At 34.0% G+C, this 24,566-nt stretch overlaps 1 protein-coding gene across 1 annotated transcript in view; it reads left to right on the plus strand.

Moving 5' to 3' along the window:
- Positions 1 to 24,566, plus strand: part of LOC114325514 (myosin-VIIa) — a 314,282-nt gene that overhangs the window by 72,913 nt on the left and 216,803 nt on the right. Inside the window, exon 2 of the mRNA XM_028273590.2 lies at positions 1,560 to 1,598. Coding sequence (XP_028129391.1) covers positions 1,581 to 1,598 — 18 coding nt within the window. The 5' untranslated portion in view covers positions 1,560 to 1,580. The remainder of the gene's footprint in view (positions 1 to 1,559; positions 1,599 to 24,566) is intronic.

Here is a 24,566-nt window from a genome sequence, read left to right on the forward strand (position 1 = left end):
GTCCGACTTTACAACCTCGTTTCGTTAGTCCAAAAGACGTAAATGTGTTAATTATGGCAGGTTATATTTTGTAATTACAAAAGTCATAATTTTAATATTTTTAACATATAAATAATACACGTTTATTAAAAAAGTAATTGTTGGACAAAAAATTTACACAAAATTATAAAAAACGAAATTCTTTAAACAGTGGTAGTCTACTTGTACTTTGTCGGTATCGTCACAAATCACCTACCTCTAGTCTAGATGCTGTCAGGGTAACTAGTCAGTCTAGTTATAGTTCTTTGTTCTATGTACTCCTGTCATGTCATATGGGTTGACGGAGGAATGTCACTTTAGGCCAGATAGAGTATAAGATGTAAGTTTAATTGTACTTTTAATTAAAAATAAATATCTGGAAGTAATCCAAATACATTATTAAATCCTAAACCGAACCAGCAAATAGACAGATGCTTCATGACAACGCTTTGTTTGGATATGAAACGTCTAGTAGTCTATGTTTACATTCGGTTTCTATACATTTTCTGACGATCTAGACGTCACTAGAATAAAAGTAAACAATGCAACAAGTGAAGGATCCAGGACTGTATTAGCTCAGTTGTCTAGTAGCGTGGCGGTTACGGTATAAAAAGTTTTGAAATTAATTTGTGGTCGGCTAAGGCCGCACCTACATTGGATCCGTATTTCTCCGATCCGATCCGACGTCGGCCGACGTAGGAATAAAAAATAAAGCCATAGTATTAAATGGGGGTGCCTACATTGGATCCGTTTTTCTCCGATCCGATCCGACGTCGGAGTATTAAATAGGGGTGCCTACATTGGATCCGTTTTTCTCCGATCCGATCCGATATCGACCGACGTCAAACTGCTTCTCTGCTGTAGCTTCTCCTATCAATCGCCCGATATCGGGCGAGAAGCTACAGAAGAGAAGCAGTTCGACGTCGGTCGATATCGGATCGGAGAAAAACGGTTCCAATGTAGGCACCCCCATTTAATACTATGGGTTTATTTTTTTATTTCGACGTCGGATCGGATCGGAGAAAAACGGATCCAATGTAGGCACCCCTTAACCGCACTAATAGAGGGTTAAGACGTGGGGCGTGCAGAAACGCCTCCAACCTGCACTCTGAAGTTTTTCAGAACGTGGTAGACTCGCTCAAACGAAGCTGTTAAAACCATTTTTAAGACTTCTGTAATCATTTTCAAAAAAGGACGATGCACTGTGCATATAATTGATTACGTAAACAGTAAAATGAACCCTTTTCTAATTAATGTACTTAGAAAAGAGAATTAGCTAGCTAGTGTTATATACATACTAAAATCTGATTACACTGCCTATAGATACCTTAAAATTTCAGTAGGTACACTCATTACTAGCGGTCTACCTGCATAGATTGCATTTCTCGTAGACATATTTAAATATAAATATGATTTCATCTCGTTCACACAAAATATTACACGTAAACTACCTAATTATCCAGATTGCCGCATTTGTTTAACTTTTATATACGTTAAATAAAATTATGAGTCCCGGTGTAACATTATTTATTTTATTGCAGATTAGTTGATGACTTTCCACCATGGTGATAGTGACGCGGGTAAGTGATAAGAAAATTAATTTCTCTTAGAACATGTGTAATCCAATATGAGGGTATTTACCATAATTTACTGTTCTACATGATGTTACACTTCTTTCTAATCACTTTTATTCAAAACAGCAAACAAAATTACAATACTTGATAAGAACGCTAGCTGAATGACAGAACTATTCAACTACTTAGTTACTGCTACTACTCGAACTGTTAATTTCCTGATTATACATTTTATAACATTTCAAACCTTATGAGACATTTTGGGACATTTCTATGACTTCTAAAACATTCAAGGTTTCTAATTCTTCTTCTTTTTTCGTCAAGAAACTTTTTTTATATGGAATGAATCTTACAGAATTGTCATAATGTTGATTGAAATATTTAACCCATATCATATTTCAATAAACGATCATAACAGTACAATTTTTCTTCAATAAGATGCAATACGCAGTTGATCCGATAAGTACTTAGCCTCCCCGTCCGATGGCGCTACTATCGCAATAGATATCTACTTCGTCTAATACATTTTTGTAGACGGCCTATGTCAAAATCTCTCTCTCTCTCTCTCTCTCTCTATCTCTCTCTCTCTCTCTATCTCTCTCTCTCTCTCTCTCTCTCTCTCTCTCTCTCTCTCTCTCTCTCTCTCTCTCTCTCTCTCTCTCTCTCTCTCTCTCTCTCTCTCTCTCTCTCTATTTTGGACTACATTTTCTATCCTCTACATTTTGTATACTTTGGATAACCATATACATTTGAAGCACCCGAAAAGCTAGGGGGGGCACGGTCCCCTCTGCCCATGGGAACCCTGGAGGTCTCTCTTCTGTACATCTTTTTCGGGGGGAGATAAGAATGGGATATTATAGAATGCGATAGTAAAGCGATGAGTAGGTTAGGATATAGCAATATCATGAACGAAATTCGAAATAGTTAATGGATGATGACTTGTAACCATACGGTACCAAATTATAGACCCAACATACGTTTTCAAATAGACATCGACTCACAGGAGGTATGGGAAAGAGAGAACACACAACCTTGACTGCATAGTTACACCTGGTACATTTACATTTAGTTTTCTTAATGTTTGTTCCAATGTAATGTTGAATAATTCATCTTGATTTTCGGTTTTTGCGACATGTTAGCGACTTGTTAGCTTGATAGGACTCATTCAGTTTTTTATTTATAGTATTCTTAGAATTAATTTTCAAAGTAGATGATGTTACTCAACTCTTTCACTCTTTCAAAGTGTCATAACGGACATGAATAAAGATATTTGGGAGAAATGTATTGAGTATAATATTAAAGAGAAGTGAGTATGTGGAAAATTGACACTGTTTACGACGATTAAATTGAATGCCTTATTAATCCAAACAGCGATTCTTCTTATGAATCTGGTTCAGATTAAAATGTAGTAAATACTGTTGTGCAATAAGAGTGTACTTTATTTCATAACAATGAAAAAATGCTTTCAATGCATCTATTACGCGATGAAACTACCTACGTAGTGAATAATTAAAACAGAAATTTAATGTATAGTACGGAAGTGTTATTTTTTAAGGGTAATTCTGGAGCATGAATCATCCCTTGTATACTTATTTTTCATAAAGTGCCCTCTCCTCAATGTAGAGTGACTACTACAATTGCATACTTTTGTCTGCCTTCAGCTGTTCGAAATTTAGCCCTGTCCATTGTCGAATGTTTCTTAGCCACGATAGTCTTTTCCTGCCTTATCCCCTCTTTCTCTCGATCTTTTCTTTCACTATTAGTTTAGCATATTGGTACTTATTTTACTAATTTATAATGGAATGAAATATAAATAAATATCTATCAACCGACTACAACCCTAATTACCAGAAAAGCAGGAAATACGTTTTACGGTCTACTGGGTGTTCTACCTACACCACTCTCTATTTCGTTGATTGTTTCATCTGAGCCTTTTGTACTCACATATCGCCGATGTGGAAATACCGGAATTTCCGGACGTTTGACCGCGATGCGAAGTAATTTTAATCTCTAACAATGTAGGTCTACGCTCGAGGAAATCAAACGGCTATTGAAAAAACTGCATTAACAATTATGTATGTCGAAATATGTGAATGCTGGAAAAATAATGTATATGCAGTATATTTCAAGAAATTGGCGACTATTTTGGGTTAGGGATGAAAGCTTTGACTTAAACGGTCCGCTGTGTTGAGGAGGTTAATAGTAAATTCTTCCAATATTTGAAGCTCTGTCGAAGAAAAGCAAAAGTACGGTTTTATCTGATAATGTATTTTACATTCATTTAGACAAATACATTAACGGTTCCTCAAAAGCAAAATCAGTGTTTGGTAGTTTATAGATGGACGTTATCGTACAGGAGTTTACCTCAAATGTGAGGATTTCTACATCATCTCGATCTGCTAAAGATGTGGAAGCTACCTACGTTAATATCTGGTCTGACGAAGACTGCGCTATCCTACAGGTCGTGTGGTCTCTCCAGTATAACCTTCATACCCCGAATCCTTAGCCTGCGGCTTGCAATACCTCGATGAGTTTTTTAAACTAGTAGAACCAATAGATCTTCTTTATCTGCTGATAGTCCTTCAATATTTGTTGAAGTAGTCACCAAAAATGGCCTTGATAAGACCGTTTTGGTTACGTTTGCATATGTGTTGTAGTTGGTGCACCGGTGTTGAAAGGATTGACCAACATACGTGGAGACTTCTTTCGTGTCCCCAGTAGAGATTTGATAGATGAGTAATAGAGGTATGTTTACGTAGAGAACTATTGAGCAATCAGAGAGTATCATCAATGGGCAAAATATATGAAATAATCTTAAGGGCAAAACCAGACGGATCACGCTGCAGCGCTACGCTGTGGATCCACAAAAGTAGTTTCCGATGATTTACCGTGGGTTCTTATGTAGAGTGGACGTTACACACTAGCGATGGGAAAAACCTAGCGGTTTCAGCCTAAAACCGGTTTTTTTACTTCGCAATAACCGGTTGTTTTTTTGTCCCGGTTATAACCGGTTCTTTCTTTTTAAAGCAAAAACCAGTTATTAGGTTTTTACGGTGATTAGGATTAGGTTAGGTTTTATTTTGGATCCTAATCATAATTATTATTCTCAAGTAATTATTCCAAACAAAACCATAATTAAATTTTATTTTATAAATACAGAAGCAAACTGAAAGTGCAAACTCACATCAGCCAGAAACAATTAAGTTTAATTATAATATTTCGTTGAAAAGGTGTATTTGTAATTATAATATTTACATAAGAAGTGATCTGGTTGAAGTAGACGCAAACATCATCTATTTTTCACACTTGACTCTTGACATTGAAAGTGGGTGAATGACTTTTTCTGATTACCAAAAATAATGTTCTGACTATGAATATCGAATTACCGATTACGAATACGAAGCTCCAAGGATTTCCCTACGTATTCAAAACGATACACGCATACAGGAAGTATTAAATGAGTTAAAATGTACCTATTATACAAATATACAAACGTGTTAAAATAAATACATGATATTTTTTTTGATGGTAGTAAAAATAAAAGATAAATTGCATTATCCAATTTATTTTTCAGTAAAATATTAATGTTGATATTATATTTTTTAAATCACATTTGAAAGAGTCTGGGAAATTTTTATAAGTTGAAATGGTTGGGTTAAATTGTATATTATTGCAATATGTATACAGAGTTGGGATAAAGTATGGAACCAAGCAAATATCTTTGAAACGAAAAGAACAATATTTATAAAACTTTGCATGCAAATAGAGTGACGCAAAATGCATCTGATGCCATATTTTTTGTTACTACTCCACTTCCGGTTTCACCGGAAATAACCTTAATTTATTTACTTTAAATGGGACACCCTGTATATTTTTGCAGATTTTAAATGAGTTTGTTATTTTTAATTCATACATACCAAGTTTGGAAGAAAAAACTATTAAAACAAGAAATAAATCTCTTTACAGTTAAAAAATAGGGTAATTTATTTACGTTAGACCAATGATATTAAAAATTAAAAAAAAATAATTTCAAATGTTGAAAATGTTTGCTGTTCACCTCCTGACAACGTGCAAGTCTATAAATAAATTCGTGAGTCACTTTTTGCAAGATTTTTCCACGTATTAGTTCACATTCATCAATTATTATTCTTTGTCTCAAATCCTGCAAGCATGTTGGTCGCCTAACGTAAACACGTAATTTTAGATAACCCAAAGAAAAAAATCTAACGGATTGAGATCCGGAGAACGAGCGAGCCACTCTATGAATCCTCTACGTCCAATCCATGGATTTGGAAAATTCACTTCCAAAAAATGAAAATTCAACATAACCTATTATCATTAATATTTCAATACGATCTTTTCCACTTAAATGAACCATTTTTAATACAACTTATTTCTGTCAATTAGTTCAGTAACAGTTTTACCTACTATACTAAATTCAAATAAGTCATGCAGTGCATGTAAACAACAATTTTAATCTACAGTATAGATGGTACTCATTTATTTCCTATTGCGTTGTATTAATACAAAAAATTATCTACAGACACTTTTTAACAAATTTTCTCTATCAAATTCGGTATGTATGAATTAAAAATAACAAGTTCTTTTAAAATCCGCAAAAATATATAGGGTGTCCCATTTAAATTAAATAAGTTAGGGCTATTTCCGGTGAAACCGTAAGTGAAATAGTAACAAAAAATATGGTAACAGAAAATTTTGGTTTTTCCAAAAAAAATATTGTATCCTGTGTGTTTCTCCTGTGTGTTTCTCTCGTTTTTACTATTTCGTAAAACATAATACAATTACATATTGCTTGTACTGTTAGCCGGTTCCTGTTCCTATTCATACAAATATGCCAATTGAAGTGCAACGGTAGTGTATCCGATGAACAAATAAAACATAACCTACTTTATACCTCGGTAAAGATGATTACATAGCACTTTCTCCGTTACTCTTGTGATGTGTGCTTAACTTACTCGTATCCCGATGGCTAAAAAACGTATGCCATGGTAGAAATCAAAATGGTATGATTATTTACTCTTCATATTTGAAATAAAGAAGAAAGAACAGTAATTTAATGTGTTTGTATTTATAGGTCTGAATCTGAAAATTTTTTAATAGCTTAACGGTATCTAGTTGGACAAACTTTGATGTACGGGAACACTGGAACACGATAGGTTTTATTGTGGAACAGGTTACAGGTTTAGAACGTCAGACTACGAAAATGTCCCATGTATTTTATCAGACAGAACTTCCAGTTGATTTGCTACCCTTTTATTAAACTCTCATGCAAAAATCAGACTGCTATTTACCACCAACATAATTCCTGTCATTTGACATGTTCTACGTGTCGGACTAATTAAAATGTTTAATATATTTGTCGGACAAACATTTTTTTATATCTGTATTATATAAAGGCTATTGAATAAACTTAAAAACAACCTGCTAGTTTTCACAATCATAAATTTCTCAGGATGACACGTTCCACAATTAAAATCACGTCCCACAATTAAAGCTTCCCCTGTTCCAGTGTTTCCATACATCAAAGTTTGTCCGACTAGGCACCGTTCAGCTATTAATTAATTTTCAGCTTGCTATTAATCAACTTTTTTTGGTAAGAGAGATCCAGGCCTAATAATTTAGTAGGGTGTACATTTCCTACACTTGCTGCCAAGTATGACAAAGATATTTCAAACGGTTTTAAAATACTGGGTACAAATAGTTGGTACGCGGGATCCAGGCCTATTAAACTATTTACAAATAATAGATCTTTATACGAGTAGTTGGTATATCTTTATAGCTTGGACAGTTATAGCTGCATAATTGTCATCTTCGCCTGTAATATTATTATGTTCTACCTTTACGCTGGACACTCTGTTTACGAGGTTTGTTTAAGTGAAATTCATCTTTGTCCAGAAAAAAATTATTGGCAAATATATGTACAAATAATTACCATGCCAATTAAGTAGCATATATCGATCCCATTGTTTCCCCAATCGATGCATAGGTACCTTACGTGGACCAGGGCATTTAGCACAAAATAAATATGTTTTTAAATACAGGACCTAGAGACTTACAACTTTTTGCATTGTATTCAGGATGATGTCAAGAAAAAAGTCTACTATAGAAAAATGGGCGGAAATGCATAGTTCCATTTTAAAGTGCATAAAATACATCCAAAAGTGCATAAACATGTCAAAATAGGTGTATTAAGGCCAGATTTTGTTATTCGGGAGTTTTTGGGGTCGCTGAAGACGAATACGCCATCAGACCCAACCGCCGGAGCACCTGGTGCCCAGGTTCACTACTAAGGCACGTCATCTGAAGTTTCGAGGGTTTTGGGCACTAAATTGATGCAAACATATTACTCGAGGAGTTTTGGGGTCGCCGAACAAGAATATATTACCTCCAAACTCCAGAAAATAACATGGCTTAGGAGTGACCTTGGGCACAGGTGGTCCGGGGGCACAGCACACCCCCACATAGCAATGCAATTTCCGTGTTAACGAGTGAAACGACGATTGTCGCATCAGACAGTGGTCGGGAGCGTAACTATATGCCGTATGGCGGTGAATTCAAAAGACCTGTAAAATTAACTGGGATTGAGAACTCATTTTAATGTAAAGGATAATCAATATAAACTTAAAATAACAAAAGAAAACAAAATCCTTATCCTATACGATAATATTTATATCGTTGATTGATAAAAATATACCTGTATATATTTATCAATCAACGTTTATAATTCGTATACTATTTGGATTTTCTTGTGTTATTTTGAGGTTACATTTATTTTCCATTACATTAAAATGCCAAAGTGGTTAAAAAATTAAAGAATAAAACATAGAATACAATCTTTATTTATAAAAATGTTTATATGTATGTTCATAAAATGTTTGATATCAAATATCAATGTAAAAACTTAAAACAAAACTACCTTATTATACATAATATATATTTACACAATATTATTTATTCATCAGTTTAAACCACACCAAAATTGTATACATTTGGAATAAAACACAACTGCTGTAATTCACTTTTAGTCGGCTGATTACCGGAGAATATACCATTTTTGGGAAAAGTTATTTACCAGCAATTTTATTGCTGGAATCGAAGCTTATGATTATATATATTAATAATATAGGTATGCAAAGTCCTCAGATAGTGTGCTACTTTTTTTATAAACAAAATGGCGACCGAAAATCGTGTTTTTTTCAATTTTTGCTCTATAACTCCAAAGATTTTAACTTTACACCAAAAGCACCCAAATAAAAATTTACCGCAATTAAATTCTGCATAGAGACGTGTTTTTCCCGATTCACTTCGATGAAAACCTTCCCCGGAAAAAGCGGGTTTTTCCAACAAAATCTTTAATTTTCAACTAAAATTTTAGATAAGTAATTGTTAATCAATAATTAAATAACTTGGTAATATAAAAGCTCTTTTCTTATAGATTATAATTCCAGAAGCCGATGGAAATTGAATAAACAGTTTAGCAACAATTGAATTGTTAATTAAAAATTTACGGTCGCTATAATAACGACAATAATTATGATGCATAATAATAACTATGATTTTTTTATATGAAGACACTATACCTATCTAATGTACTTTACAGAATTGAAATTGGATTATTTAAGCGGCCTCAGGAATATTTTAAAATTAAGAACAATTTTTAGGCTTATAAACAAATAGAATATCTCGGGAAATATTAAACTAAATTAAATTGTGAAAACGGTATTCGAAAAACAGTGGCAGGACGCTTCTTTTAAAAGAAAAAACGTTTAATTATGACGAGTGGTTCCTGAGATACAACCGGTCACAGTTGACCGGAATTTACGGCAAAGATGTAAATAGGATCATAATTTTTAAACCATCACCTTTTTATTTTTGTCCTCTTTCTCCACACCAATTTTCATATCTTTAAAATACTCATAACATATATTATTATAATAAAAACTATCGATAATACGTGTGAAAATTGCCAAAAATAGCAAAATTCCAATCAAAAATTAGGTTGGAGAAAATGTATCCCTCAAAGTTCAAAATCAATATACGTTAAAAAAATGCATTTTCTCGGCTTTCCATGGAGCAATTTCCTTCAATCTTTTTTTGTTCCCAAATAACTCGAGTAGAGCCATCGAACTAACGCATTATTAAATGTCAAACTTGCTTTTGTTTTGTTATAATAAATTAATTTATTTATTATAACACAAAATTTTAATTTGTTTAAATAAAAATTGTTTAAATAATTATACAGCTTTCAAATGAGAATATTTATGTTTTTAACTTTAAAAGGTACACTTGTAGTAAGCTTATCTAAAAAAAGCCTAAAACTGGAAAAAATATGTAGTTTTCTGTTCTTATAAATAAATAAATCTATTATAACAAAACAAAAGAAAGTTTGACATTTATAAATGCTCTACTTCGATGGCTCTACTCGAGTTATTAGGGAACAAAAAAAGAATGAAGGAAATTGCTCCATGGGAAGCCGAGAAAATGCATTTTTTTAACGTATACCGATTTTGAACTTTGAGGGTTACATTTTGTCCAACCTAATTTTTGATTGGAATTTTGCTATTTTTGGCAATTTTCACACGTATTATCGATAGTTTTTATTATAATAATATATGTTATGAGTATTTTAAAGATATGAAAATTGGTGTGGAGAAAGAGGACAAAAGTAAAAAGGTGATGGTTTAAAAATTATGATCCTATTTTTTATATCTTTGCCGTAAATTCCGGTCAACTTTGACCGGTTGTATCTCAGGAACCACTCGTCACAGTTAAACGTTTTTCCTTTTAAAAGAAGCGTCCTGCCGCTGTTTTTCGAATACCGTTTTCACAATTTAATTTAGTTTAATATTTCCCGAGATATTCTATTTGTTTATAAGCCTAAAAATTGTTTATAATTTTAAAATATTCCTGAGGCCGCTTAAATATTCTGTAAAGTACATTAGATAGGTATAGTATCTTTTTATGAAAAAATCATAGTTATTCTTATGCATCATAATTATTGTCGTTATTATAGCGACCGTAAATTTTTAATTAACAATTCAATTGTTGCTAAACTGTTTATTCAATTTCCATCGACTTCTGGAATTATAATCTATACGAAAAGAGCTTTTACATTATCAAGTTATTTAATTATTGATTAACAATTACTTATCTAAAATTTTAGTTGAAAATTAAAGATTTTGTTGGAAAAACCCGCTTTTTCCGGGGAAAGTTTTCATCGAAGCGAATCGGGAAAAACACGTCTCTATGCGGAATTTAATTGCGGTGAATTTTTATTTGGGTGTTTTTGGTGTAAAGTTAAAATCTTTGGAGTTATAGAGCAAAAATTGAAAAAAACACGATTTTCGGTCGCCATTTTGTTTATAAAAAAAGTACCACACTATCTGCGGACTTTGCATACCTATATTATTAATATATACAATCATAAGATTCGATTCCAGCAATAAAATTGCTGGTAAATAACTTTTCCTTGTATTTTGCTAATTAGCCCAGAGTATTTACACTTTTTGTTGTTGGATGCACTATTTAAACGCTATTTATTAAAAAATAAAACAAATAAATATGGCGTCGTATTTTTATCAAGGAAATGAAAACACAACGAAACGAAAGTGACAGTGGTGACAGAACGAGCGAACGAACAACGTGCAGAAATCTGCAGAAATGAGACTAGTATCGCCATCCCGTGCCAGGGAGCGAACTAGCAAACGTGCGTTGACCTTGAATATCCCTGTTACATTGCTATGTGGGGTTCTGCTGTGTCCGGGGGTAGGTCCTGATGGCGTATTTGTATTCAGCGACCCCAAAAACCACCTTGTAATCTATTTGCATGCATTCAAGGACGAAAACCTTCTAAACTCCAGAATATGACGTGCCTTAGAAGTGACCGTGGGCACCATGTACTTCGGGGATCAGTTCTGATGGCGTATTCGTATTTAGTAGCCCAACAACCCCCCGTGTAATCTATTTGCATTAATTTAGTGCTAAAATCCCTCGAAACTCCAGAAGATGACGTGATCCTAGACACCAGGTGTTCTGGGTGTCGGTTCTGATGGCGTATTCGTTTTCAGCAAACCCCAAAAGCGGTCCTAGTAATCTATTTGCATCAATTTAATGCCGAAAACCCTCGAAACTTCAGAAGATGACGTGCCTTAGCAGTGACACTGGGCACCAGTTGCTTCTGAGGTCGGTTCTGAAGGCGTATTCTTATTTAGCGACTTCAAAAACCTCCAGGTAATCTATTTGCATCAATTTAGTGCTGATAATCCCCGAACCTCCAGATGACGTGCCTTAGCGGAGACTCTGGGCACCAGAGATGTGGCGGAGGTCGGTTCTGATGACGTAGTTGTATTCAGCGACCCTAAAAATCCCCGAATAACAAAATCTGACCCTTAATGTACTTATTTTGACATGTTTATGTAGTTTTGGATGCATTTTCTATACATTAAAATGCAATTATGCATTTCCACCCATTTTTCTATAGTAGACTTTTTTCCTGATATCATCCTGAACACAATACAAAAAGTCGCAAAAGTCTCTAGGTGCTGTATTTAAAAATCGATTTATTCCGGTGTTTTTCGTGCTGAATGCCCTGGTCAGATGTCAAAATCGCAAGGCGATAATTCGGGACTATAGGATGGATGCTCAAATATCTTTCTATCGATGTAAATTTTCTTTTGAAACTTTGACAACATAAGGCCGAGAATTGTCGTGCAAAAGAATGACAACACGTGGGAACTTCCCTGAATAATTTTGTCTTATTTATTGATTTAGCTTGTTCAAAGTTTCGTTATACAGGTTTGCGTTGATATACACTCTATGTTCTGTAAATTCTATAAGCAAGGGTCGTTCATGGTCGCAAAAAATGTTAAAATTAAGATAAAAACAATGATTATAGCTAGAAATAAGTACCTAAATTCAAAGATACATGTAGCTGGAGAAGAAATCGAGCAAGTCAGGCAGTTTAAATACGTTTCGTATGCCTGATGATGGAGTATAAACTCCATTTAAGACTTAATAAGCATAAAGGATTGTGAGTAGAGAGTTTTTTTCTACATAATTAATGATAATGATCAATTATAAAAATGGAATATTTTAAATCAAATTCGAGATTTTATCCATATCATATCACTTAAAAATCGTGTAATCTGTATGTACCTAAGAGATCATCTTTATCTAGATAAACGTAATTTACTTTGTAATGTACTCTTAATAAAGTAATATAAACGGTGTAATAGTAATTTATTATGGTTTGGTTTACTTTATGTAGATGACCGAGTTTAAACCAGATAAATGTTTCTGATTTTAAATTCTCATATTAAATTGTGAATTCTGTTCCAGTGTTAAGAATTTGTCTCGAACTATTAGATTGTTTGATGTTTATTCTACAGTTCTAAATGTACTCTCACTTTACCTTTTACTAATGAACAAGTACATTGTGAAATGAAGTGTTTTACTACCTTCCTTTCATTATTTTTGCCTTATTTTATTCTAAATACTTTAAACTTTAAGAACAAGAACAAGAATAAGACCAGACATCAGGGACAGCCATACCGAAAAAATCGAAAATATAGTGAAAAACGGGAGTATCAAAGTGTTAAAAACTCTAAATAGCAAAGGCCGACAACAAATACACCAAATAAAGAATAAGAATGGAATCATTATAAACGACAAAAATCAGATAATAATCATTGTTGAAGATTATCATACAGAATTATACTCATCCAGCGTAGCAAAATCCGAAACCCATGATAAGAAACGAAAAATACTAAATTTAGGATCTGAAACACTACCAGAAATTACCAACGAGGAAGTTGTAAATGGAAAATATCTGGAGACGACGGAATAACAAAAGAGATGATTACAGCTGGAGGTCAAATTACTTCGGAGGCAGTTAAAATTCTAATGAACAAATGTCTCTTTGGGGGTGCTATTCCAACCACTTGGCAAAATGCGCAGGTACTTTTACTACACAAGAAAGGAGACAAACACAAACTCGAAAATTACAGACCAATAAGCCTGTTACCACATCCGTACGAACTGCTTACCAAGATAATTACCAACAGACTATCAAATAGATTCGATAGTTATCAACCTGTTGAACAAGCGGGATTCCGCAAAGGTTATAGTACCATAGAACACCTACAGACAATAAGGACACTTATCGAAAAGTGTAACGAATACAATGAACCTCTTCATTCGGCATTTGTGGATTACAATAAGGCATTCGATTCCATAGAAGTTTGGGCCGTATTAGACGGAATGAATAACGCAAGGATTGATTCCAGATATAGAATACTCCTAAAATACATATACGACAATGCAATTATGCAAATAAATGTAGCAGGAGGCCCAACAACTAGCAAAATAAGAACGGAAAGAGGTGTTAGACAGGGAGAGACCATATATCCAAAGTTATTTACTCTTGCATTAGAAGATGTGCGCAAGAAGTTAAATTGGGAACAACGTAGAATTAAAATCGATGGCAGATTTTTAAGTTACCTGAGATTTGCCGATGGCATAGTACTCATACTCATCATAAGCAACAATACAGAGGAACTGATCTGCATGCTGAGAGAAATTAAACGAGAATCAATCTGAGAAAATTGGTTTAAAAATGAATTTAAATAAAACAAAAGTGATGACAAATCAAAATATCACAATCGACTTAAATGGAAGTGAAATCGAAAGTGTCGAAGAGTAGGTATATATACCTATAGACCAGGGCGGATCTGTTTTGAGGTGGATGTAAGAGGTGGCATTCGGATTTTTACAGATAAAGTTAGGTGACCACTTCAATAATTATATTTGACTTATGCTCCTTCTTAAATATGCCCGGAACATTAATAAAACAATTTAAATATTTAAAAATTTCGAAAAATATCGATTTTTTTCTACTTTCATTGCTTATAACTTTAAAACGATTCATTTTGGAACAAAGTCGTAGGGAAAGAAAATAAAGATAATTTAATTTTGTATAATATACGACTGGTTTAAGATGTCTTAAATTATTACCCTTTGTGCAAAATAATAATAAATAGAAAATAAGGGGACAAAAAAGACTGTTTTTATTCAATGTTTTTCAACCACTTTGGTTGCACTTAGAACCTTCATGATTCGCTTAGAACATTCTTATAGCATACTTAAACAAATTTCATTAAAATCGACCTAATAGATAATAATTATAATGCATAATAATTTTGCAATCTAAATTTTTTAAAAAAGTTCAAGTTTTTTAAAAACTTTCTGAACAAAAAGTAGACCATTTTTAGAAGTTTGCTAATTTTTTTACATATAAAGAGGTTCTCTACCTATTTAATACACTTTACAGAATTAAAATCGGATTATTTAAGCGGCCTCAGCACTGTTTTAAAGTTATAAACAATGTTTTGGCTTATAAACAAATACAGTGAGGACGTTTGAGTTGGAATAAATTAATTTTCTTGAGAATGGGCGACTCTGGAGATAAATCCCGAAACAGATTGATTTTTATTTTTAAATTATAATTTTTTTGGCATAAATATCATGCTATTGACGTCTTCCATGTGGGTGTGATAACGTAATCTAAATATTGGAATTAATTTAATTCAATTTTTTTTAATTCAAACCCTGTATAAATAATTATGTTAATGTTTATATTAGTGAATACAAAATTGAATAGCCTTTCGATTGAGCTATCACACGGCACCTATTCTCGTTTTAAAAAATCATCGATTACGTCATCACGCTCAGATGGATGGCGTCACTAGTATGACATATATACCAAAAAATTAGAATTTAAAAATAAAAATTGACCTGTTTCGGGATTTATCTCCAGAGACGCCCATTCTCGAGAAAATGAATTTATGCCAACTTAAATGTCTTCACTGTATTTGTTTATAAGCCAAAAAATTGTTTATAATTTTAAAACAGTACTGAGGCCGGTTAAATAATCCGATTTTAATTCTGTAAAGTGTATTAGATAGGTAGAGAACCTCTTTATATGTAAAAAATTAGCAAACTACTTTTTCTTCAGAAAGTTTTTAAAAAATTTGAACCTTTATAAAAAAATTTAGATTGCAAAATTATTCTGCAAAATCTATCAGGACGACTTTAATGAAATTTGGTGAACGATTTAAGTATGTATGTTGTTAGAATTTACTAAGCGAATTACGAAAGTTCTAAATGCAACAAAAGTGGTTGAAAAACATTGAATAAAAACAGGCTTATTTTGCCCCCTTATTTGGTATTTATTGCTATTTTGCAGAAAGGATAATAATTTAAGACATTTTTAACCAGTTGTTTATCACACAAAATTCAATTATCTTTATTTTATTTCCCTACGACGATGTTCCAAAATGAATCGTTTTAAAGTTATAAGCAAACAAACTAAAAAAAATCGATGTTTTTCGAAATTTTTAAATATTCTAATTTTTTTATTAATGTTCCGGGCATATTTGAGCAGGAGCATAAATCAATTATTATTGTTGAAGTTATCACCTAACTTTATCTGCAAAAATCCGAATGCCACCTCGCACATCCAAAAATAGACGTTTTTTCACGGATCCGCCCTGGTCTACTAAGTCACACGATCAAACTAGGCAAACAGAATCAAACGGCAGAGATAACTAGAAGAATCTGAATGATTTGGGCAGAAGTAGGAAGACTCAGTCAGTGGCGTAGCTACCGACACAGGGGCCCTATATCAAAGTTTGTCGCGGGGCCCTTTTCCACCACTGATATGGCAAAGTGCTAAAAAAATTTTCAACAAAAAAAGCCAAAACGCTTATATAGAAATATGCTTTCTTGTCACTGAAATTTGACTATTTTATGGACAAAGCTTACAAAGATTAGAAAATAACAATAACAAATACAGTTTGCTGAAATTACAAAAATCGTCAATCATCATCATCATTCTCTTTGCCTTATCCCTATGCGGGGTCGGCTTCCCTAATTGCATTTCTCCACACAATTCTATCTTGGATCATATCAATGTTAATCCCCTTTACCAACATGTCCTGCCTTATCGTCTCCCATCAGGCCTTCCTCTCCTACTCCTTCCAGGAATCTGCACTTCAGCTATTCTTCGTATTGGGTGATTAACAGCTCGACGTTGAACATGACCAAACCATCTTAACCTATGCTCTCTCATTTTGGCATCAATTGGTGCCACACCTAGACTTCCCCTAATATACTCATTTCTAATTTTATCCTTCTTTGTCACTCCACTCATCCATCTAAGCATTCTCATTTCCGCCACATGCATTCGTTGTTCCTCTTTCTTTTTCACTGCCCAACATTCAGTTCCGTACATCATAGCCGGTCTTATGGCTGTTTTATAGAATTTTCCCTTCAACTTCATTGGAATTTCTCTGTCACACAACACACCACTCGCTTCTTTCCACTTCATCCATCCAGCCCTAATTCTACTGCATGCATCTCCATCTATTTCTCCATTACTCTGTAAGACCGATCCTAGGTACTTAAAACTATTGCTTTTCACAATCATTTCACCATCCAAAGATACCATTTTATTTGTAGTAACTCCATCTTTAAATGAACATTCCAAATACTCTGTTTTTGTCCTACTAAGTTTTAAACCTTTTTCCTCCAGAGCTTGTCTCCACTGTTCCAGTTTTTGTTCTAAGTCTCTTTCACTATTTCCTATTAACACTACATCATCAGCATACATTAGGCACCATGGAATACTACCCTGTAGTTTCGATGTTATCTGGTCTAAAACTAATGAGAATAAATAAGGACTAAGCACCGAGCCTTGGTGCAATCCTACTTTCACCTGAAATTTATCAGTCTCTCCCACACCTGTCCTAACACTAGTCGTTACTCCCTCATACATATCTCTCACAATCTTTACATATTCGCCAGGGACTCCTTTCTTATTGAGAGCCCACCACAGAATCTCTCGAGGAACTCTATCATATGCTTTCTCAAGATCAATGAATACCATATGAGCGTTGGTCTCTTTATTCCTGTATTTTTCCATCAGTTGCCTTACAATGAAAATTGCATCTGTTGTTGATCTGCCCTGCATAAAGCCAAATTGATTATCGGATATTTCGGTTTCTTCACGTATCCGTCTATCAATTACTCTCTCCCATATTTTCATGGTGTGGCTAGGAAGTTTTATAGCCCTGTAGTTTGTGCATTGTTGTATGTCTCCCTTGTTTTTGTAGACAGGTACTAATATACTGCTTCTCCATTCGTCTGGCATTTGTCCAACTTCCATAATTCTGTTAAATAGACCTGCTAGCCAACTTATTCCTGTCTCTCCCAATGCTCTCCATACTTCTCCAGGAATATCATCTGGTCCTACTGCTTTTCCTTTCTTTATTTTTTGAAGCGCTTGAGCCACTTCCTCGTTTGTTATTCTGGTAACCATTGCTGTTACTGTCTCCGTTAACTCGACAGGCTGTCTGTCAAATTCTTCATTTAATAAACTGTCAAAATACTTTCTCCATCTCTTTTTGACATCCTTTTCGTGAATTAGTATTTTATTATTTTCATCTCGGATACATCTAATCTGATTAAAATCTCTTGCTTTCTTTGGTCTCTGTTTGGCTATTTTATATATCTTTGCTTCGCCTTCCATGGTGTCAAGTTGATCGTATAGGTTTGAATACGCTTCTGCTTTAGCTTTTGCTACTGCTACTTTCGCTTCCTTTTTGGCGACCATATAGTTTTGAAGATCTATATCCGATCTGGTTTCTTGCTACTTTTTATATAATTTTCCCTTCTCTTTTATTTTTCCTTGTACTTCATTTGACCACCACCAAGTCTCTTTATCCTCAAACTTCTTTCCTGACGTTTTCCCAAGTATTTCAATAGCCGTCTCTCTAATAATATTGGCCATTTTTCTCCAAATTGTGTTAGGGCTTCCTTTCGTGTTCCAACATATTTTTTCTACTATTCTTTTCCTGAATAGACCTTCCTTCTCATCTTTTAGCATCCACCACTTGATTTTTTATGGTCCTCTCCGATATTTTTGTTTAGTTTCGCTTTTTACTTCGATGTCCAGAACAAGCAGCTTATGTTGTTGGCTTACTGTCTCACTAACTATTACCTTGCAGTCCTTGCATTCACGTATGTCTTTTTTCCTTATCATGAAGTAGTCTATTTGGGATTGATGTTGTCCACTTTTGTAGGTAATAAGTTGAGTTTCTCTCTTTTTAAAGAATGTGTTAGCAATCGCCATATCCCATGCTGTTGCTAATTCTAGCATGTCATCTCCAGCTTCATTTCTAGTTCCAAAGCCTAATCCCCCATGTATTGTTTCATATCCTGTCTTGGCTTGGCCCACATGTGCATTGAAATCACCTCCTATTATAACTTTCTCCTCTGCTGGAATACCACTCAGTACGTCTCCTAATTGGTCATAGAAAGCTCTTCTTTCATTCTCACCCAGGCCTGTTTGAGGAGCATACACACACACAACATTCAATACCTCTTTATCAATTACAAATTTCACTGACATCATTCTATCACTCGTTCTTACAACTTCTACTACGTTATCTTTCATTTCACCATCAGCAATTATACCAACTCCATTTCTAGTGTTACTACTCCCTACATACCACAATTTATATCCATCACCTAGTTCTTTCGCCCTTTGTCCTTTCCACCTAGTTTCTTGAATACAAGCAATTTGAACTCTTCTTCGTTTGAGCGCATGCACTAACTCCAGACTCTTACCTGTAAGACTACCAAGATTCCAAGACCCTATCCTGATTTTTCTAACCTGTAATGGTGTTCCCCCTGAGATAGTCCTCACCCGGAGATCCGAACGGAGGCTCATTTTACTTCCGGAACATTTTACCTCAGGAGATGCCATCATTTCAGTATAAATTTTTATTGCGTTTGGAGAAGGTCTTTTCATTATTATGGCCTGAAAAGATTTTTTGGATATTTGATGCCTGAATGCCTTTTCTATCAGCACCATACCCTGCCCTGCACGTTTAGCCAATACACCACCAATGCAACCAAAGTGCAGTTTACCCCACACCCGCCTGCATTTTTCTGTATAGGCCAGGATCCCTACTGTAAGGACTGCCCTATAAGCCAATGTATTGTTGCCCGTATCCCGCCACTAGGAGGCACGTACTTTATGCGGGATACCACAAAAAAAATCGTCAATATTATTACAAAATAAAAGATAATAAAATAAAACAAAACAATATAGGGCGTTTCATTAATAATTGGAAATATTTTAACTGTAGGTTCGAAAAAATATTAAGGAATAACCGAAATCACCTACTTCTAAAATGCGTCCTAAGGGAGCTGGAGTTCTTTGAAGATGGTGACTTTTAATCAGTTTTTTTTAAATACCTCTAGAACACTTCTATTTAGAAAAACGAAAACTGGTACGTCTATTTATCTTCCAGAGATAAATCGATTTCATAAATTGTGAATTTCTAGTACCGGTCATATGCGTCCTCTTTGGGTAGGGCAACGGTTATTTTATTGCATAACTTTTTTGTCTTTGACTTTGAAGCATTGTTGACACTGGATTATTAAATCGTGAGGTATTCTAATACTAAAAGTTACTCTTACTTTAAGTCGGTAGGATACGCCGTCTTCTGGAAAAATTGATTTGAAAATGTTTCGATTTTTGAATTTGACCAAAATTTGAAAAAAATTTCAAAAAAAAACGGTGTATTTTACCGACTTGAAGCAAGAGTAACTTTTAGTACTAGAATACCTCATAATTTAATAATCCAGTGTCAAAATTGCTTCAAAATTAAACACACAAAAAATAATGCGATAAAATATTCGTTGACCTACCTACCCAAAACGGACGCATATGATCGGTACTAGAAATTTGCAGTTGATGAAATCGATTCATCTCTGGAATAAACGTACCAGTTTTCGTTTTTTGTTTTTGGGTTAAATCTTAATATTTTGAGCCCAGGAATCTACAGTTAAATTATTTCCAATTATTAATAAAACACCCTGTATATTGCAAAATTTAAATAAATTGCAAATTGCATAATACACCTTAGAAACTAATAAGTTCTGCGTATAAAACCCAAATATAGATAATAATAATAAACCTAATAAACTCTAATAAACCAAAGTCGAAATAGTATATTAAGTATGGAGAACGGTAAGGGTTTTATACCGATCGAAGACAATTGTTTGGAGGAGGAGCAGGGCGACGACTCCAATTATTGTCTGAGATCGGTTACCCTTAACGTTCGACATGCTTATAACGTTTTTTGCACGATTGATACCATTATAAATTATAAAATTAAACATTTTCGTCATATTGACTAGTTTCATTCATTTTATCAAGATAGATACTTTGGTTGTTAGGTAGTAACTAGGGTGCATAACAACAATGGAGAATTGAGTTTTTATTTAGTTGTCAATAATTTTAAGTACAATTTTGATTATTATAAATTAAAATATGAGCGAAAGTGAATTTGAAGAAATTGAACGGGCTTGGGAATGTTGATGTCCTCGGATTAAAGCGTCATGGAGGTTGGCGTTCATCGACAGTGGCAGAAAGCTATGTAGAAGATTCTCTTAAGATAAAATAGATTTTGCCGAAAAAATATTGTGCAATACTAGTAATACTACTAATGTATGCGATTCTGCAGGAGTTTCTGTTAAAAGTGAAACCACAGCCCAACCAAGTGGGATTTCATTAAATAATTTAACAAATTGTACCATAAGTTTCAATATTAATAAATAATTCGTTAGTTTTCTTTATTCTTTTAAAAAATAAATTAAAAGTAAGAGATTTTTTAACTCGACGGTAAGTGAATTACTTACCGTCGAGTTGGAGTACTTACCGTCGAGTTGGATTACTTACCGTCGAGTTGCTAGTAAATGTCACCTACTGACGTAAAATCTGTCACGGTAAACAGTCAAAAATGATCAATCGTGCAAAAAATATATTTGAATTTTTAAGACTCGTTGTTTTAAAACAGATTCAGTTTTTTCAAGCCAAGGGTAAATGGACATAGAAAATGAACGTAAACAAAGAAACTCTGTACTTTAACGGCGAGCGACCGGCAAATACATAGATATACCTTAATACAATTTGTAGATAAAGAACAGATTACACGAGAATATACGCCAACAATACACAGTGTTTCAATGTTTCAAATATTCAAAGGTAAAGCGATTACAAATATTGCAATTTGGCATTATATATTATACAATGGGTCACATACAACCAACGGTAATAGACAATAAAAAGTAGCTTGAAAACAAAAAAAGCTCTGTAGTTATATATATTTTAGAAAGGCGTTATATATATTTTATATATAGATAAAGTATCCATTTCAAACAATATACACTATACACTGTGTAAAGCGTTGTAATAGTGACATAATTGTAGAATATTTTGTTTAATTTTTTGAATGGAATTTTGTTTCGACATACCGCGCTGGGGCCCCGTATAATTGATATGACTGATACGGCGGTAGCTACGCCTCTGGAGTCAGTGATGTGTTAAAAAACAAAATGATATCAATAAGTCTAAAGAAAAGGGTATTCAACAGTTGTATTCTACCAGTTTTGACTTATGGAATGGAGACCATGACACTATAGATTGAGAACGAGTGGAAGATGTAATCGGAAGAATTGCGCAAATGAAATGGAACTGGGTAGGACACGTGGCACGGCAAAACATCGACAGCTGGACGAGAAACATTGTAGATTGGAGACTACGCGAACACAGTCGTAGTAGAGGAAAACCACAGAAACGATGGCTAGACGACATCAAAGCCAAAGTAGGCAGAAACTGGCACCAAATAGCACAAAACAGAGAAAAGTGGAGAGTTCATGGGGAGGCTTTTGTCCATGAGTGGATGCAAACAGGCTGAAGAAGAAGATGAGAAGACTTTAGACTACTTTAGAGGAGACTATCCATTGATAATAATCTAAGTTTGTTCTATGCTTGTTTAATTGAAACACATCTTTGGTCAGGTTAGCCTTAGAAACAATAGTTGTAATCACGCAACTGCCATTATACAATGTTAGTTATGTTTGTAAACGTCACACTGACCAGTTCCTATCATTTGTATTTGACTGCGATTTTAAGTATTGTGACTTAAAAATGGCATTTGTTGTTAACAATTCATCCAAATATAATCAGCGTGCGGCCATCCAAAGTTCAACCTTCTACGGGCGAGGCCATGTTAACATTTTTTTTAACCATGAAAGACCCTTGCTCATGGATTTTACAGAACCCGTTCAGAAGTCTCCATTCATTTCATCGTCACTTACCACCATACTGTCATGTGAACAAGTCGTATCAGAGCTCGGATGGTACCGAGAGCGTAGTACATGGAATATTTTAAACATCCATGCTTAAATTAGCATATTTTATCAATGTTTCCTTGACGGATTAATTTTAAAGGGGTTTTAACTTCATATTTTTGTAATATTATACAAGAATAAAAAACCGCTAAACGCCGTAAAAATGAGTGGCGCATACAATATTCCAGCTACAAAAGATCTGATATTAATATTACGTGGCACGAAAATGTATTTTCATTTTGATGCAAAACAAAATACTAGTTTTATTTTAAAAGATTTGTTCATAATATTTGCCCAATTTGAAGTAAAACGCGCCACAAAAGAGTAACTTTGATACAGTTTGAATTTGGAAACTCTTTTGTGGCGCGTTTACTTCAAATTTAGCAAATATTATGAAAACATATTTTAAAATAAAACTAGAATTTTGTTTTGCATCAAAATGAAAATACATTTTCGCGCCACGTAATATTCATATCAGATCTTTTGTAGCTGGAATATTGTATGCGCTACTCATTTTTACGGCGTTTAGCGGTTTTTTATTCTTGTATCAGGAGTTTTTTAAAGTTATTTATAAATTAAATGTATAAAGTTGAATGCAATGTTTCTCGATTACACGTTAAGCTTTTTAAATGGTCGCCTTTTTCGCATTATCTCCCAAATGATCTAGTATCCATCGAATGTACACTAGATTTTTTTTCTATTCGAAATAGATTGATAAATATATTGGGATGGCCGGTAAATGAACTCGGATGGCCCGTTGCCAGATCAAATTAGCGTCGTAACCACTACAACTACATAAACCATTTAGGGAATAATCGTTAATTGGATTATACTTTTGTAGCTTAATAACTTCTAAACGGCTTAACCGATTTTGTTCACTAAACATGAGTTTGAAACGTATTGACAAGTAGTATCTTATGCATCTAAGGTCAAGTATGATAACTGAAGGTATTACAGGAATTATTGAGCTTGAAAAACCGTTTTTCCCATAAGAAATAGATTTGATCGTACTTATGAAGCCTATAACTTAAAAATTCGAATTTTCCCGGATATAAGGTATACACCGTTCGATTCGTCTAGAGTCATTCTACAAACGCTCAGTTATTGGCGTAATTCGTGGGTTGAAATTTTGAGTAATTGTCGAAAAAAAAATTTTCAACTTTTAGTTTTTCAGTTTTTCGGCTATACTGAGCCGTGTGTATGTCTGATCCTGACAGCTTAGACACCATTTGAAAGCTTAACCCAACGCTATTGACTTAGTGTATTTACTGTTCTCCTGTCTCTTCTTGAACCGAAGATATATACCGCCAAAAAATATGCCGTTTTGTACCTACCAAGTCCTATAGTTGGCTTATGGGTAGTCCAAACTCACAAACTACACCGGTTCTGAATCGGCCCTCACCCCCTCCTCAAACACAGAAAAAAAATTCAGATCGGTTTAACTTTTCCACACACATACATACATACATATCCACAGACATTTTCCCTTTTTTTAAATACAAATTGACTCATATTTCTGAGCTCGGTAACATTTAAACAGTATAACCGATTTTCAAAATTAGGCATGCGTTGGAAAGGCAATGATCGCTTCTATTAGAAGCCGCAAAGGTCGGAGTTAAATTTACAAAGGTTTTGCGAGTTTTGGGGACGAGAACGAAAAACAGACCCTAAATATAAAGGGCCGTAAAATCC

Source organism: Diabrotica virgifera, chromosome 4, assembly GCF_917563875.1.
Source record: "Diabrotica virgifera virgifera chromosome 4, PGI_DIABVI_V3a".
Classification (NCBI taxonomy): domain Eukaryota; kingdom Metazoa; phylum Arthropoda; class Insecta; order Coleoptera; family Chrysomelidae; genus Diabrotica; species Diabrotica virgifera.